Here is a 17,655-nt window from a genome sequence, read left to right on the forward strand (position 1 = left end):
CCCGGCAGAGGCAATCCCCACGCCCGGATCGTCCTACACCACCCCCTGCTTGGACTACATGACAGAGTGTGGGAACCGGAATACTATCAAGGACCATCTCCTTGCGGGGACGCGCCCCCGTTATTCACCGAAACCGCAGGGCCCTGCGTCTCTCATCTACTGAAGCACTGCACCTTCAAAGACCTGCAAATCCCATCCAATGGTAACGGTTCTCCCCCCACATAGGACGAAGATGGGGAAACCAAAGCCTGCACAGCACAACGCAGTACTGGAAACTGCCCCGGAAAATATGCCGAAAACCTCAACTTGGTCCCCTAATACCGTACCCTCACCAGACCTATCAATCTCGGACAAATTAGACAAGTCCTTGCCGCCATCGAACTGTCCCGGTTATCGATGGAAGAAAGACTCGGTACGTTGGCGACAGACGTCAACCTCCTCCGAGACGATCACCGCAAACTTGCAGATCGGGTGAGAGCGGAGGAACGGACACTGGAGGAAATGCAGCCTACACTAAAAGAACACCAGAAGACACTCCAAGGAATTCTCACTTGCTTATCGGCGGTGGAGGAGCGAGCACAGGACTTGGAAGGCCGCTCGAGACACTGTAACATCAGAGTGCTGGAACTACCGGAGGGCATCGAGGGAGCAAACCCCATAGACTATATGGACACATGGCTTAAATCCTTCACCCCAGCAGCAGACCGAACAGCGTTCTTCTCAACTGAACGAGCCCATAGGGTGCCTGCCCGAAAACCCATGCCTGGCGCGGCCCCCAGGCCACTATTAGCTAAATTCCTCCACTTCTGGGACCGTGATGCAGTACTCCGCGTGGCGCGGCAGGCGGCGCCGCTCCGGGTAGAGAACAAACAGATAATGATTTTCCTGGATATGCCCGAGCAGTGCAGCAACAAAGATCATCCTTCCTAGACGTGAAACGGAGACTGCGTGAAAACAACATTCAATCTGCTCTGCTCTTCCCGGCCCGCCTCAAGATCCTCCACAATGGCTCCTCCACTTTCTTCACGATCGCATAGGCTGCACATGACTGGGCAGACCAACACTGCACGCGGGCACCCGCCACTCACCCCAAACGTGGCTCACCTCTCAAAACTTTCCGTGCTAGAAAGAGCCCTATGAAACTCCGCAACACCGAGACAAAAACGGCAATCGGCACCCACGACTCACCGGATCTAGAACAGATCATGAAGGAGAGGCGCGAAACGATACAAGCAGTAATTAATTTACGTTCCACCCAGCGTTCGGAACCCATAGATCGGCCCCCACATCTCTTCTCATCGGAAGGCGAAAACGACAGCGATGACACCGCCTCGGGGGTCGACTCAGTGGCACCCCCCAACGTCACCCCACATACGGCAGAAGGGCTACTGGATGGACAAGCCTCTCCCTCCTTACCTTGAACCAGCCCAGTACAACAGACTACCTAACTGTATCCTTATGAGTAATGTCCATTACATGCCCACTGTTGAGAGAGAAGCGTTTGATACCCTGCAAGTGACGCGCAATGATCCTTCTGCATGCCCGTTCAGCGCGCGGCCTCGCACTTGCATGTCGCCACCCCCCATCATATAGAGCAAGTTTTACCCCCCAGTGTTACGGGAGGAAGTTTGGACACACCGTTTCCCGAACGATGAGTCCTTTGCATTGGGACTGTTACCCGAACCCTTGCACGTTGTTTACACCCCAGTTCATGCAAGTCCCATTCCGTCATGGAACTCCACACAGCAGAACACCTGAGCGGCCAGGCTCACCTCTCCTCTATTCTCCTCAGGCGCAGCGTATCCCTAGGAGACCACTTAATGACCTCTCTGGCGGGTATCTCACCCGACCCGCACACAACATAAACTGCCCATGGCGACGTTAACGAAAAACACAGACATTAACATACTCACACTAAATGCACGCGGCCTCCACACCCCACGTAAACGTTACACAATCTATGCCTACGCGAAGCGACAGAAAGCGTCCATCCTTTTTTTTCAGGAAACCCACCTCAACGTAGCGGAAGCAGGCAAGGTACACGCAAAGTGGGGAGGCCTCATATGTGCTACAACCTACTCATCATTTGCCCACGGGGCGCTGATTTGGGTTCGCCCAGGAACTCCGTTCCGGGAACTCAGACGGGTGGTGGACCGGGAGGGCAGATTTGCCCTAACTGAGGGACTCTTGGATGGTCGGGCTGTCCTCCTGGGAAGCGTGTATGCCCTGAACGTTGACCAGGACATATTTTGGGACCGACTCACGAAAACCCTAGCCCAATTCACACACGTACCCTGGATACTCGGGGGGGAGGGGGGGGGGGGGGACTACAATTGTATTCTGGACCCAGGACTGGACCGTTCCTACCCCCCCCCTCCAGCACTCCCCCACTCAAAGACAAATAGAGATTCAAGGCATGGGTCGCACACTGGTCACTCACGGACGCATGGAGACTGCACCACCCTCAAACACGCATGTGCTCCTTCCCCTCCGTCCCTCACAACTTGCGAGTCCGACTGGACCGTTTCCTATGTACAGCAACACTTCTCCTGCAAATATGCCACTCAGATTACCTAGCTAGGGTCGTCTCAGATCATGATGCACATCTCTTAAGCCTTCAATGGAGGTCCCCACAGCCCCCTGTCCCCACATGGCGCCTATCACAAGACTGTCTGACGGACCAAGTCTTCACGCACGGGCAAAGACGTAGTATTCAAGAATACTTTACTCACAATACGGGGACTGCATCCTCAATCCTAATTGAATGGGACATCTTTAAGGTGGTGGCCAGAGGGGAATGCATTAAACAGAGAGCCGGGGCGAAGCGTACCCTGGAGCAGGGCCTCGACAAAGCGGAAAAGCGGCTCGCTACTGCCACTAAGGCCGCCGACAAATCAGTGGCAGCGGCGACACAAATCGCCCATGCTAAATCAGAGTACCAGGCAGCTTGCGTGGACCTACGGCGCCACAACTTTCGGGCCTATGCGACCCGAATGCATAAAGACCGCGACTAAACAGGCACACTGTTAGCATGGCTAGCTAAACAAGACACGGAGGTGCAGCCCATCACGGCAATAATCAATCCTCATGGCACCCTGGTACAATCCCAGGATGAGATCCTTCAGGCATTCCATCAGCACTATTCAGCGGTCTACAGTGGCCCCCTATCAATGGGCCAAGAGGCAGTTGAGCACTTCCTGGACCCCCTCCCGCTCCCCCAGATATCTGATGCAGATAAGTCGGATTTGGATGCGAAGATACAAACCTCTGAGATTACACACGCCATACGAGCCCTGGCCCGTAACAAAGCCCCAGGCTTAGACGGGTTTCCACTCGAGTACTACGCCACCTTTGCCCCCCAACTGACCCCCGCTTATTGACAGTACTGGACACAGCACTACAGACCGGTGAACTGCCCAGATCCATGAGAGAATCGGTGATCATAACATTCCCGGGCAGGAATACCTCTCAGAACATACGCCGTCTTTTTCACATCCAGGATCAGATCGGCGATCGCTGTCCCCAGGCGGCGTGCCTGGTCTTGGACTTCGAAAAGGCTTTCGATACCCTAACGTGGCAGTACCTGTTCCCAGTCCTCAGACATGCTGGACTTGGCCCCAGGCTCATAGCTTACACCCGCCTTCTATATACTAAACTTACCTCCTGGTTCCGCCTTAGACGCTACATCTCCCCGGAATTCGCGATACATAGGGGCACACGACAGGGTTGCCCCCTCTCACCCCTATTATTCGCGCTCGCTGTTGAACCTTTAGCTATCCGTCTTCGCCGGGAAGGACAAGGTAGGGCATCGCGCTCACAGATACCACACATTGTGTATCGATGTATGCCAACTACCACCTTCTTTATATACGGGACATCACAGCGGATCTCACCTGGCTCGAGACCGCCTTGACCGAATTTGCCAACGCCTCGGGCCTGAAAGTGAACTGGGATAAATCGACGGTGTACCCCGTACATCCGAGCGCTACCCCCCCCCCCCCCCCCCCCCAAGAAGTTTGGATTGGTGACCAGAAAATAAGCTGGACCGCGGAAGCCCCCCGCTATCTTGGGATTCGCTTATATCATTCCCCCACCGACATCTTCGAGGGCAACCACCGTAGGGCACTCGCCAGTATACGATCCTCCATTGGGTTCTGGCGGAGTCTCCCACTAGCCCCGATTTGTCGTGTAGCTCTCACAAAAATGATACTGGTTCCACGACTACTCTACTATTTTACCAACCTTCCAGTAATCCCACCCGATCCTTTTTTAAAGATTTGGACTCACTTCCTAGCTCCCTAATATGGGGCAAAGGACGACACAGGATCGCGCTGGCAAAATTAAAACTACCCACGACACAGGGGGGTCTTGGCGCCCCATCATTCGAAGCCTATGTTCTGGCGGCGCAGCTTCAGTGGCTTTCCTACTGGACGGCTGATAGGTACACATCCGAAACATACACAGCCGCAGGCCGGGTGGTGGCGCCGGAGCATGACATCAGACCGACCCCTACATACACCGTTACTGCCATTGGTGGGCTGGCCTAAAAACACCCAGTTCTTTACTCCTGCCATGCTCCAGGAATGGACATCCAGAGACATCACCGAAGCAGAAATACTATTCGAAGAGGGACAACTTAGACCATACCAACAACTTGTTGACTACGACCTCCCCCGGGTCAATTCTTGCGGCACCGTCAACTCCTCAGCCACTACCGACCGTACTACGACCTCACACTAGGGGAGCCCCCCACACACCCTTGGCAAACACCTGCTATAGCGCATACAGCATCTACGTGAAATTGACGCAACTGTAAATGCCTATAACGATAATAGCTGATTGGATGCACATGTACAATGTTAATGCGTAAAAAATACATATGTGTAACAACTGTAATAATAAATGCCAATAAAAAGAATTTACCAATAAAAAAAAAATGGGCTTAGAGCCCGCCCAATACTTACGCGAACTTACTAATTGTTCAATCCATAGTCATTCTAATTTACATGCTTATGACTGGTAAGCACGTCGTCACTTCCTGCTCTGCTTGCGTGTCCATGCCGTGGTGTGGAGCTTGGCCGAAGTACAGCTTTCAGTCACTGGCCACTGTCCTTCCACTGGCTATGCACTGTGAAGGTACTTTTCTTTTCCTCATTTCCTACCAAGCACTCCATATGAGTGCATCTGCAGGCAGTCTTCTCTCCTCGCACCTTGTAGTTGCTGCTCCTTCAACCGCTCACCCTCCTCTCTCTGTTCATCACCCTCGTGCCTGCATAGGTACTTTTTTTATTTTTATACTGGGGCACTTCATCTGAGTGCATCAATTTGCAGGCTGACTCTACCGGTCCCTCCAACCCTGCCCGTTTTTTGTTCTTGGTGGTCTGCTACCCACAAGCAGGAAACCCTCCCTGTGATGGTAGTGTTTCGAAGTGGGTGGCAATTGCAACCTACCTCATTAGTATTCATGAGGTAGGTTAAAATCGGGCTCACTAAGATTCAGTATTTTATAAACTGACCTATTAGTACATAGGTCGGTTTGCATTTGTTACAAATTGCAACCACTTTTATCAAATGCATTTTTAGTGACACCCTTTGTCCTTTTACTTACCCTATTAATAAAAAATACACTGCCTCCACCTCCTCCTCTTGCTTGGTGGATTAAAGCCTGAGAAGCACTGGTAAGTAGGCAATGATCATCTAGCAGGAAAACCATTTCATATGTGCTCAGATATAAGAACACCACTTAATAAAAAAAATCAACAGTCGGTAACTGCGCGCAATACTTTATTACAAGCAAATAATGTCCTCTCCTTCCTCTAATTTCACACCACTGCTGGGGTTGAGTGCTCACTTCTCCTCACTCTGCAACCTCATCTGCAGTAGGAGGGAACTTTGCTGCATCTTCGAGCAACAGTAGCATGGTTATCTCAGCTTAAACACTACAGTGGAATGCATATTGTGAACCACCTACCAGCAATGCCTCCTGCCGACTTTCTCGCTTTGTCTTCTGTATGCTGGACACTGTGAGGAGGCGGGGTGGCAGTAAGCTGCCAAATCCTGCACAATCAACCTACAGTTTTGGTGGCTATGCTAAGGCCCTCATATTGACTGAAAGTTGCTGGCTCGCTTCCACCTCACAACACAGGAACAAAAGGGAAACCTGAACCTGAAGCAGTATCAGTGTTTACTTTTGCTGCTTTAATACACAATATTTGATTTGTCCCTTGCTAAAAATTACAATCAAGGAAAGTAAAGAGTTCTGAAAGAGACAACCATGGCTCTCAACTGAATTTAATGGTCACAAGGTAAGCCCATGAACAGTGGCCTATGCAGACAGCCTTGTGTTAATGCCTTAGGATATATGCCTACAGTCAAGGGAGAGAGGGGTTATGTTATCAATGTTCTAAACCTACAGATTTGCAGGATGCCTGAATCAGGCTCTATTGACACAGTAGATGACAAATTCCGAGCAGATCTAACGAATGAAGATATGTTGTCTATTGCCTGTACAAGAATACGCATTGATCTTAGCAATGTACACAGCTAAATACTGTATGCTACACTGTGCCCAGAAAGGCAGACAGAAATGCACTATGACTTAATATATATGCACAATATTGTATTTACAGCAAAAAATCAATAAAATCTGTTTTTTCAAAAAACAATATGAGATTACAGCGCCATGTACTACTGTGTAAAGGAGTCTGTCACTGCATGACTTAAAAACTGCATGTTGGACCCGTACGTCCTCTGTACTCGATTACTCTTGTTCATTGGTCCATGGTCGCTCAGTTTACAGAAAGGGAGTTGTGATGGCAGATGCAATTGTATAAAGAGTGCAATATATTGAACATTTCTTATTCAGGGATTGGTCCACAGTGGAGACAGGGAACAGAGATTGCCCTACCTGCATACAGGGTGGACTCCTTAGTGGAAGTGAATGCCTTAGAAAAGGCTACCTGATCCTGCTGGGTTGCTGAATGGAGAACATATGCAGGGACTGCTCCAAGTCAGCCAAAGCAGTATCCCCGGCAGGATATCACTCTGACCAATCACAACTGGCCAGGTGTTGCCACTCTGAGATTACAGGGAGTGACTGTGGGCTCAAGCTAGTCAACGCTCGCTTGACACCCTACTACAGACAAACCCATAATCTGCCCTGCTTCTTGATCCTCTCTACAAACCCTCAGCCCTCAACCTTGCAACCCACACAAGCGCCTGCAACTCCCATTTATCACTTGCTCAGAGCAGGTGGTAGACGGTAGTATAATTGACCACGGAATAGGCGATCACTATGTGGTAACCACACAGTAATTCTAGGCTTGACTGGTTAACTCCCATTCTGGGCATATAAACCTGTAACTGCAACCCATAAATCGTGCAACTCATAACGAGGCCTGCGTGTAACTGGAACTACTAAGAACTCTAGCTTGGTAGCCTGGGTTTCAAGTTCTTGATAATAGTTTAATTAGGATATTTTATAGATTAAACCAAATGCAATGTGCTCAGAAAGAAAATTTAACAAAAACAACATACTGCAAACTGATGCAGAATCGCAAGAGAACTCATGATCTGCACTGATGTACTAATAAACCGAGAAAAGTGAACCTAACATACATTTGTCCTGAAATTTGTCAGGGCCTCACTATGCAACATTACTTTTGAACTGAACTGCAGGATACACAGTCTCAAGACTTCATAATATAAGTAACAAACAAGATACAAATACACAGTATTTATGTACATTACTTAATATTGCGGGTGCCTTGATTCTAAGTGCTTTTAATTATGCCAGAAAAGGGAGCAGAGATATGGTGATCTTGCTAGAATCATGGGTCCTTGAACGCTAAAAAGGTCCAGCTTTCTTTAGATATAGTGCAAAGGCCTCAATACATGCATTTTAACTGCTGGCCACACTCTGAGCCCTACCTCCAATTGTGGTTTCTTGAAATTCATCAAACTGCCCTTTGACGAAGCGTAGCACGAGACTGGACTTCCCCACCGCCATATCGCCAAGAAGCACAAGCTTGAATTGGCAGATCTTCGTTTGACCCAAGCCATTTGTCCTGGACGTTGTTCTGTTTGCCATTGTCCTTAACCCTCAGCCAGCTGCTTTTTAATTCCTTAGGAGTCCTCCTGTGATGTGCGTTTTCGTCAACCAGATGAATGTGGAGCAGAATTAGCAGGGGCCCTCTTCAGATGTCAAATCTGCAAAACAACCACAGAAAAGAGAGTAAGCACTTGCCATGCACGGGAGAGGCAATTTCACAAAGACCACTTTCAAGACCTTTATCTGACTAGAATGCCCACTGGGCCGATTTAAACTTTAGTTTATTTACTATGAAAAAAAGACTACCAAAATAAAAGAAACAAGGTGTGAAAGACCAGTCAAGAGACCAGGTTAAATGGTTTAGTGGGCTAATGCATCCACTGGAGGGATCGGTGCTTGACCTGATAGGGACGGGTTTGAGAATACCACGAGGACCACTCAGCATTTCAACCTGCTGAGGGAGATACAATTATTATGATGGAGTCAGATAATATTTGCTATTCAGTGCCAAAAGCCTATGAGTGAACGTGTGCTTTACAAATAAATATACATCATATTATAAAATACTGTGACAAAGCAGTAGATTTTGACCAGGCTCCAAAATAGGAGGACTCGAGACAAAAATAATCCAATAAACGAAGTAAGAAAAAAGTCTGGTGTGTATGCAGGACAAATAACAGTACTGAGTAAGCAATGGTGAAGGTAGAGATAAAGGATCGTCTATGAGTCAAGGTTAAAAAGAAATGAGAAAACTGAATGGGCCAAAAGTTTCTAGTCGCCAATCAAATTATGTTTTTTAGTTCAAAATATTTTATTAAGTTTCAACACAACAGCATGACATACAAAAATAGAAGGATAGAATATTAATGGTATATTTTGAAAGCATATAAAAAAAAATCAATTTCAGAGGAAGGTGTGTAATGAAAGACTGTAAAATACAAAAAGTATAAAATAAACCCCAAGGAAACTGTAAACCTGAAATCATGAAAAAAAAAAAAAAAAAGATATGAGCAAATATGTTTCTTTGAGAGAATATTTAATTAAAGTAAAATGTGCTCCATCAGGTCACTGACCACCAATGGTCATCTACGGACACAGGAGTGTTGTGATGTTTTATACAGTCAGTGTTACTTGTTCCTTATGGATTTCCGTAGTGGTCTAAGTTGGAATGCTACAAGTTAAAAATGGAATGTGGTGGAGAAACCGAGAAACCGGTGAGGGAAACTGATCCATTTGCTTTCCCCCCCCCGATGTGTCAGGGTGTATGTCTACAATAAACTTTATATTAGCCACATCGGAGTAGATTCACCTTTGCAAATGTAGTGACGCTGGCACACGAATCTACACATAGTCTGTTGTAGAATCAAATCTCTTTTTATTGGCATAACGGTCATAAAAGCAAGTACACAGCATGCCGCATACAACCATAGTGGGGCTGGCCGCGAAGTCTGGCAAGAAATATCATGTACAAATAGCACTAAAACGATCCTTACATTTGGGATGATGGTTACACAGCATGTCGCCTACAGCTCTTCAAAGGCCAGCCGCGTCCCAGGATGGGTTGCTTAGAGCTGTATAGGTAAAAGTGCACATGCATAATAATGGCTAGAGCCATGCTTCGCCTCGGTTTCTCATCAGTGAAGTGCTGTCGTACACAAAGAACTGCTAAAGCAGCCAAGATAAAGATTTCAAACCAGAAAAAGAGAAAAAGCATAACTTGAACTAAAATGGAGAGAAACATAAAACCCAACCGCCCCCCTACCACAGCCCCTCCCGAAACGAACCAGATAATGTAAATGTTTTGCATTCTGGAGAGATGTTCTAGGTTTTGGTCAAGCCTAAATCCTGTCAAGAGCCTTGTCCTCTTCTTGGGTGTCTGGTAATAACCTCAGAATGCGCAGGTATTTAGGACACCTCAGCCCCATTAACTCTGAGGAAAGGATAGCTATGAAGGGGGCCCAGATTTTAGTGTATGCCGAATTATCTGCATAGGTCGCCATCGACATTCGCTCCATGCCTAGCAATGACCATAGCTGATGAAGCCACTGCCGAAGGTCTGGAGTTTTATCTGTGCCCCAGCTGGACAGCAATACTCTATGTGCGGCGTTCAGTGCCAAGGCCATCTGCCTTCCCTTAATGGAGCGAAGTGGGAACGTAAGTGCATTGGGGAGTCTCAAAAGCATGTATGCAGGGAATCTGAAGATTGTAGTATTGAAGACATGGTCAATGTCATCCAGGACCTGGTTCTAGAATCTAGTCAGTTTCGGGCAGTGCCAAAGAAGATGGAGCAGCGTACATGGATTGCCACAGCCCCGCCAGCATTGGCCATCACATTGGGCATTTCATTTCTGTATACAAGAGGCGGTGTAGCACCAATAGGAAGTGATCTTGTAGGCAATTTCAGTATGCCATAGAAGATATCTTCCCATTCCTTATCTGATAGCGAGTGGCCTAATTCTGCCTCCCAACGGTTCTGCCCCGGAGTTCTGCATTTTTGTGCCGCCTTTGTCAGGTGAAGGTAGATCTCTGAAATAATCTTCCTACCACCTGCCTTAAGGCTCAGCCACTTCTCAAATATAGTCATCGGCCTACCTGCCTTAGGTCGTGTGTCCGAGCAAAGAACCCAGTGTGTCAGTTGCGTATGAGTGAAGCGGTCTATTTTCAGCAAGGCATAGTGTGTTTTGAGTTGATCAAATGGTATAAGGCCGTTGTGGTCAAAGAGGCATCTCATGCGCTTAGACCCGCTCACTATCCATCGTGTGGCGGTGTTCGGGGTCATGCCTGGAGGGAAATCTGATTTGAAAATAGGGGCGTCATGGGCAAAGGGAATGTGGCGAGTCCTGTCGCAGTCGCTACTTTGTCCCAGATCTGAAGTGTCAGGCGAGTTACAGGAGAGGAATAGAGCCCCCACGCTCTAGAAGGCCGGTGCAGCCACACCTCCCTCCGAATGTGTGATCCCGCTGCTGTCTGGTCTATGAAGACCCAATGTTTCTCTGTTAGTGGGTGATTCCACTCCACCAGGCAGCGCAGGTGTTTGGCTTCGTAGTAACAAGACATGTTGGGTACTGAGAGCACCCTCCCCCCCCCCCCCATCTTGTTTTGAAAGCTGTAGGAGCTGTTTCTGCAGCCTAGGTTTTGCTTTCTTCCCATATAAAAAGCTCAATCTCCCTTTGAAGAGTATTAATTGTGCCAGATGGTGGAGTTAAGGGAAGGGTCTGAAAGATGTACAGGGCTTGGGGAGAGTTCATTTTTACCGCCGCTATTCTGCCAAACCACGAGAGTGGAAGTCGTTGCCACTGTGTCAGGTCCTTACGAATTAGGGCGAGAAGTTTTTAATAATTGGTCTCTGTGGTTATAAGGAGACTTTTGCTTAGGACTAGACCTAGATTTGGGACATCCTCAATGACCCAGTGGAAGCCATACTGAGATCGCAGGGCACGTTGTGTGTGTGGATTAGTAGTGAGATTTAAGATTTGTGATTTCAGCATATTTACACAAAAGCCTGAGAATGCTTCACACTCCTGGAGTTCAACGACAATAGCCGGGAGAGAGGTCAAAGGTTGGGTGATTGAAAAGATGACATCGTCAGTATAGAGGCTGATCAGGTGTAGATCTGCACCAAAAGGGATACCGTTGACATTAGGATTGTCTCTTAATCTCTGTGCCAAAGGTTCCAAATAATGAGCAAAAAGAAGTGGCGAGAGAGGACAGCCTTGCCTCGTGCCCCACTCTACAGGAAAACCGCTAGAGCTAACACCGTTCACTTGGACCGCTGCCCTTGGGGAGCTATATATGTTCTAAATCCAATTCCTAAAGCGCGTGCCCATGCCAAAGTGCCTGAGAGTTGCAAATAGATAGGACCAGGTGCACTCTATCAAACGATTTTTCAGCGTCCACCACCAATAGCAAGGCTTCTTCCCGAGATCGGTGTACCTGGTCTATCAACAAAATGCATTTAGTGTTGTCCCAACACAGACGGGCGGGGATAAACCCTGCCTGGTCTGGGTCTATGAGGTCAGGCATCAGGGGATTGAGATGGTGGGCTGTGCGCTAGCAAACAGTTAAGCGTCAATGTTCAGAAGCGAAATAGGGAGATATGAGCTGCACTGTTTTGGGTCTTTCCCCGGCTTAAGGGTAACAGAAATCAAGGCTTGGAGCATCGATTCTGTAAGTGTACCCGTTTCAGCAAAGGAATTAAACAGGCGAGTTCTAAGCAGCAAGTCTTTTAGAATGCCGTGCTGAACCCATCTGGTTCCGCAGCCTTCAGAGGCTTTAGGCAAGCAACCGCCGAGATCACTTCTTCAATGCGAGGGGTGAGGGGGAATCGCTGCCGTCTCTAAAGATGCCTGAGGGTCTGAAAGACTAGGAGGTTCATGGTAGTCCGCAATGCTATTCGCCTGGGCTGCATCCGCCCCAGAGGCCGTCTGGACAGATTTAACTGCTTGTGCAAACTGCTTACTGCTGAGGCGATGCACGAGCATACAACCTTCTTTGTTCGTTCCTACGTAGAATTTATGTTTTAGGCGTAACATTGCATGTTCGGCTCTATCAAGATTGAGTCTTTTAAGCTGTAGGCTCTCCCTCTCGAGTTGCCTCCAGATCCGGAGGGCCCCAGTGCGTTTATGAATAGATTCCAATTCAAGCACCAAAGTCTCCAGTTCCTTCCTCTTAGCTTTTCTCATCTTATTTTCATGCTCTGCATTTGCAATAGGAGCCCCATATGCAACCATTTTTAGGGCCTCCCATATCGAAGACAACGTAGTGGAACCTGTGTCATTAAGAGATAAATAATCTTGTATAGTTTTTTTTTAAGTGCTGCAACCGTCGCCGGTTTCTGCAGCATTGTCTCCGGAAGGCGCAGGAAGTACATTAAGTTAACGTTATACGTGCATTGTCCATAAGTGAGCGGGGCTCAATGGTGGAATAGAAAACTCGTACCCATGCAGACGGGAAGGCTAGAAAGTGATCCAATTGACCATATGTTTTGTAGGCCGCGGATTAAAATGTGCAGTCTGGCTAGGGTGTTGGGAGCGCCACACATCACGCATTCCGCACTCTTCTAGCCATTCCCGCCCCCCAGAGGAGATCGCCCCTGAATTACCAGATCCAAGTCCTGAACAGTCCAGCTCAGAATCCATTACTATGTTCAAGCCCACCCCCACAACCACCACCACATCTTAGGTATGGTGCACTCTGGCCAGGGCATCCGTTAATAAAGACTCCGGTTGCTCATTTGGGGCGTATATCTATGCCACTGTGAGATGGAATGCGCCCAACTGAACTTGGAGGGCCATTTAGGCGGCCCTTAATCTCTGCAATAGGACCAAACGCTGTACCGGAGAAATGCTTGGAGAGGAGAATGGCCACACACCCCTTCTTCTCCCTCACCGAGTACCAAAATTGCTATGGGAACCTCCTAGTTTGCATTCATTGTGTATCTTTAGTGAGTAAGTGTGTTTCCTGAAGCAGACATATGTCCCCCTGAGTGTGCTTCAGCAGGAAAAGCACCACCGATCTCTTGATAGGGTTGTTGAGGCCTCGTGCATTGAGGCTAATTTTCTTAGTCTTCAGGGTCAAAGCGGAGAAAGCAAGCTTTTAGAGATCGAGCAAATGTCACCATGGTCGTGCATGTGGGGACTATGTCACTTAATTGGAGGGAGATCCGCACAACTGCTTGTGTGGCGGACCTTTTGGAATAGATGTTAACATATGAGAAATTGGAATAGTCCATCACAGTAGGAAGGCTGGTACAAAGGGGGTCAACCAAGGTGGCAAGAGTCATCTAGTAGCATCTAATCTCAATGCCCCTGCCCCCACCACTCCAAAGAGGCTAATCTACCAGTTATTCTGCACAATACCTCAGGAAGGAGGGTCAGCTTCTTCTCCACCAGCGCCAGAGAGAGGGCGCAGCCCAGCCGATCTTTCTTTGACGATTGTGTCCGAACAAGAACGGTGGTGTCTGAGTCGAGATCCGTATAGGGCTCTTTGGCGATTTTTATCAGGCGCTTTGTCATCCACCAGGGATCGCCGGGTGGCCTCCTCACCAAGATCTAGGTTGAGGACCTTACAAGCTTCAGCCAGGGAAAATAGTTGATGGGGTTTGCCCTCGAAGCAAAAACATTATACGAAATGGGTGGCCCCATGAGCAGGCAATGCCCGCTGCCCGCAGATGATTAGTCACAGACCGAAAGTCCTTCCCTTTCTGTAGGGTACTTGCTGCGAGGACCGGGAAGAGTTGCGGTTCATAGTCCCTGAAGTGTAGCTTCTGAGCGTCTTGAGCCGTCTGGAGTATAGCCTCTTTCCCTGTGAAAATGTGCACACAGACCAAGATATATGCGGGAGGACAGGAAGGTTGGCGGCGAGGACCCACGCAATGACAGCGGACTATTTTGACAACGTTTTCTGCTGTAGTGCCCAAGACAAAGCTAAACAAGGCCTGGACATAGCGCTCAAGGTCCTAGCCATCTGCGATCATAGGGACCCCACAGATGCGGATATTGTTCCGTCTGGACCTGTTTTGCAGGTCTTCTGCATAGGCTTTTAATCAATCTGCAGGTCTTGCAGTCAGATAACTTCCTGCTGGAGGACTTCTACTTCATCTCTGGCTGCAGAGCCCTCCTCGAGGGCAAACACCCGCTCACCAACTGTATCGACATCTCGGCGAACCTCTCTGAGTTCCATTTGCAAATCCGTCTTCACTGCCTGGAGATCTTCTTGCTGAGAGGTGAACAAAGCCTCCAGAAATGTGCGCGTCACAGGACTCTCAGCTTCCTCTGCCAAACATTTTCAGCTCACCTGCAGGAGTATTTTCACCTAGGGATTCCCCAGGGCCCTTCAGGAGTAACTCGCAGACGGAGCACTCCTTCTTTGCCTTGGCCGATGCCATTTTTGCTCACCCAACGCCCTGTGGGCAGCAGGGCAGTGCAGAGCGCTCCAGAAGGCCAGAAGTTAGATTAGGGTACACGTGCATACAGGTGTGGGGCTCCCCACAAGCCTTCCCCACATCACGGCAAATCCAGGCCTAAGGGCCCTGCCATGTGCATGCTGGACCGCTCTAGAGGTGCACCTCCACTCAGGCCCGGCTGTATCCTGGTGCTACTCTGGACAGAGAGTCGAAGGACGTAGAGTCATTGTGCTACTAGAGAGCGGGATACTGGGCAGCCGATGATATTGAATGCATATGGGGTCGCTGTAGCGGGAGATCCCCAATGGTGATCTGTAGAGCTTTGTGTAGGCCGTCAGAGGTCCAGCAATGCCCAGGGGCATCTGGTTATGACAATCCTGGTGAGTTTGATTAGAGCGCTGCCCCCTTTCTATGAGATGTCCCTGTATGTGTGGCGCTGAGGTCTCCCGGGGGGGGCAGTGATGATGGCCCGCTCTCATCCCCCTTGCGTCACCGGAAGCAGCTTCACCCCCAGGACTTACCGAGTCCGTGCTGTTGCTGGGGCAGGATACCGTCGAAGGCACCGAGCCTCACCCCCAACATCTCGATTTTGCTCCGTCAGAAGTCAGTGGCCCCCAGGCAGCCCCAATCCAAGGTCTCTGTTGGGGGGTGGCGTCATGGGGCGCCACCATTGCAGGCGCTGACAGTCTTCAGCTGGGAGCTAGGCTCGTGTAGGCTGTTTTGCTGACTTCTTCTTGGCGGGGGAGCTTAATATGTGGCGCAGCAACCTCAAGCCCCCAGAGATAGTAAATGTGGGCTCCGTCGGCCTCACTGCGCCGTCTACGGCCTGTCTGCTCTCAGGCCCGCCGCTCGTGCTCCTGGGATCCAGCAAGGCCCGTCCTGTGAGCTCCACACCAGATCCAGCGGCACAATACCTCCGGGGGTGTCATGTCTTACTTGCGAGTGGGTGTCGATGTAGCTGCAGGGCCCTGCTCCCTATTTCCAGGCCGCCCACTCTCCCGTTTCGAATCCAGCAAGGTGGGCTGGCTGCAGCTCCCGCTCCCGCCAGTTCTGGGCGCCGATCGCTCATCTCCAGGAGGGGTGGGGGTGTGGGACATCCTATGCTTCCACAGTCCCCAGGGACAGCACTTGAATACCGCCGTGGACGGGGATTTCCCGGGGCTGGAATCTCTCTGGATCAGGTGCTGTGGCAATGCTATAGGCCTGGTGGGGACGGAGCGCAATTGAAACACCACTATCATGGCCGCTCCCCGGCATCGTCCGTTTAAAGACACATCATGTCTGGAGAGGCAATTTCATAATGTAACTACTAACAGTTCTACATGACTATCTTTGTTGATGTATCATTATCTACTAGCTGCAACTGCTACCATCTTCATGGAAGTCGTTGTCCAAGATTCATAAGGGAAATTATATAGCACAAACTGTGAGTAGGTTAAACGAGTCATTCAGTTCACACTTACTGTTCCATATGCAAGCTCATCATCGTTCCATCTGCGCGCTTATCTCACGAGCACTTGACTTGTGTTGCACACGTCACTTAGCGCGACGTTACAACTGCATAATCACGCTAGACACGACATGCATACTGCTACATTGGTGTTCAGCACAATTTACTTCTTTACTCAAACAGCAACGTTACACCATTGCATGACACCCTATTACTGTAGTAAGGTCTTCAGTTCTGAGTCCAGCTAATTACCATTTTATATTGGTTGAATAATTAGCATTCAACCATCCACGCTTTATAGTTGGTACATTTTCTTATTGCACTGGTGTATTAGGGACTGGTAATTTGTTATCATGGCATCCAGCAATACATTGAATAGGACACCTCCTCGACCCTTTATATCTTCTTCTGGTGACTCTTCATTAAAGAGGCAAGTGTGGCGTGAATATTTTTGGAATTACATTTCAACATTTGATGATGATCAGAATTTTACACTTGATAAAAAGAAAAAACGAACTTTTACACTGCTTCACGGTTAAAAATGTATAATCACATAGTAAAGAAACCTAGACAACCAGTTCAAGGTGATGTTTTTACTGATGGACTTGAAGATCTGGATATATATATATATATATATATATATATATATATATATATCTTACGCTCCCACAGTTTACATTGGCATAGACAGGTACAAATGTTACCATAGAAAGCAATCTAAACAAGAATCTATTGAAGATGACCGTGATAATGAAGACAATGTGTGTTTTGAGTGTAGACTCCTCTTTAGATACACAGAATACATCTAGTACGAGAAGGAAAAGAAATGTGCGCTATCTGTAAGGGGTATTAACATTATAAAAACTGCACATTCTGGATCACCCGATACAATTGTTATTGAAGATGTGTGGGGCAAGAAGTTTAATTCAGACTATGGGGGAAGAATAAAACCTCCAGATGTTTCTCCTAAAATCTTCACTGGAGAATCGCTCAATTTGTTAGGCTACAGGTAATTAAATGCCTTTTGTGTTTAAGAACATGGAGGTGGTTTGCAAATTATTAATCTCCAAATTAGGCCTGTCTCTTTTGGGATGGTAAAACCAGGGGATCTAGGTATTATTCTTAATCCTAATAGTGCTAAACCAATTTTAGTCATTCAGGATAATGACTGAGAGGAAGCTGAAATTTTGAAATCATACCCAGAGGTATTTTCAAGAACTACTGGCAAATTAAAAGGATTCCAGCACAAAA

General features: G+C 48.3%; 1 protein-coding gene across 3 annotated transcripts in view; it reads right to left on the reverse strand.

Moving 5' to 3' along the window:
• Positions 1 to 17,655, reverse strand: part of LOC146857927 (ras-related protein Rab-5B-like) — a 210,768-nt gene that overhangs the window by 104,168 nt on the left and 88,945 nt on the right. For all 3 annotated transcript variants that reach the window (XM_085648661.1, XM_085648660.1, XM_085648662.1), the window contains exon 2: positions 7,930 to 8,208. In XM_085648661.1, coding sequence (XP_085504787.1) covers positions 7,930 to 8,089 — 160 coding nt within the window. In that variant the 5' untranslated portion in view covers positions 8,090 to 8,208. The remainder of the gene's footprint in view (positions 1 to 7,929; positions 8,209 to 17,655) is intronic.

Source organism: Triturus cristatus, chromosome 3_2 (genome assembly GCF_964204655.1).
Source record: "Triturus cristatus chromosome 3_2, aTriCri1.1, whole genome shotgun sequence".
In the NCBI taxonomy this organism is placed as follows: domain Eukaryota; kingdom Metazoa; phylum Chordata; class Amphibia; order Caudata; family Salamandridae; genus Triturus; species Triturus cristatus.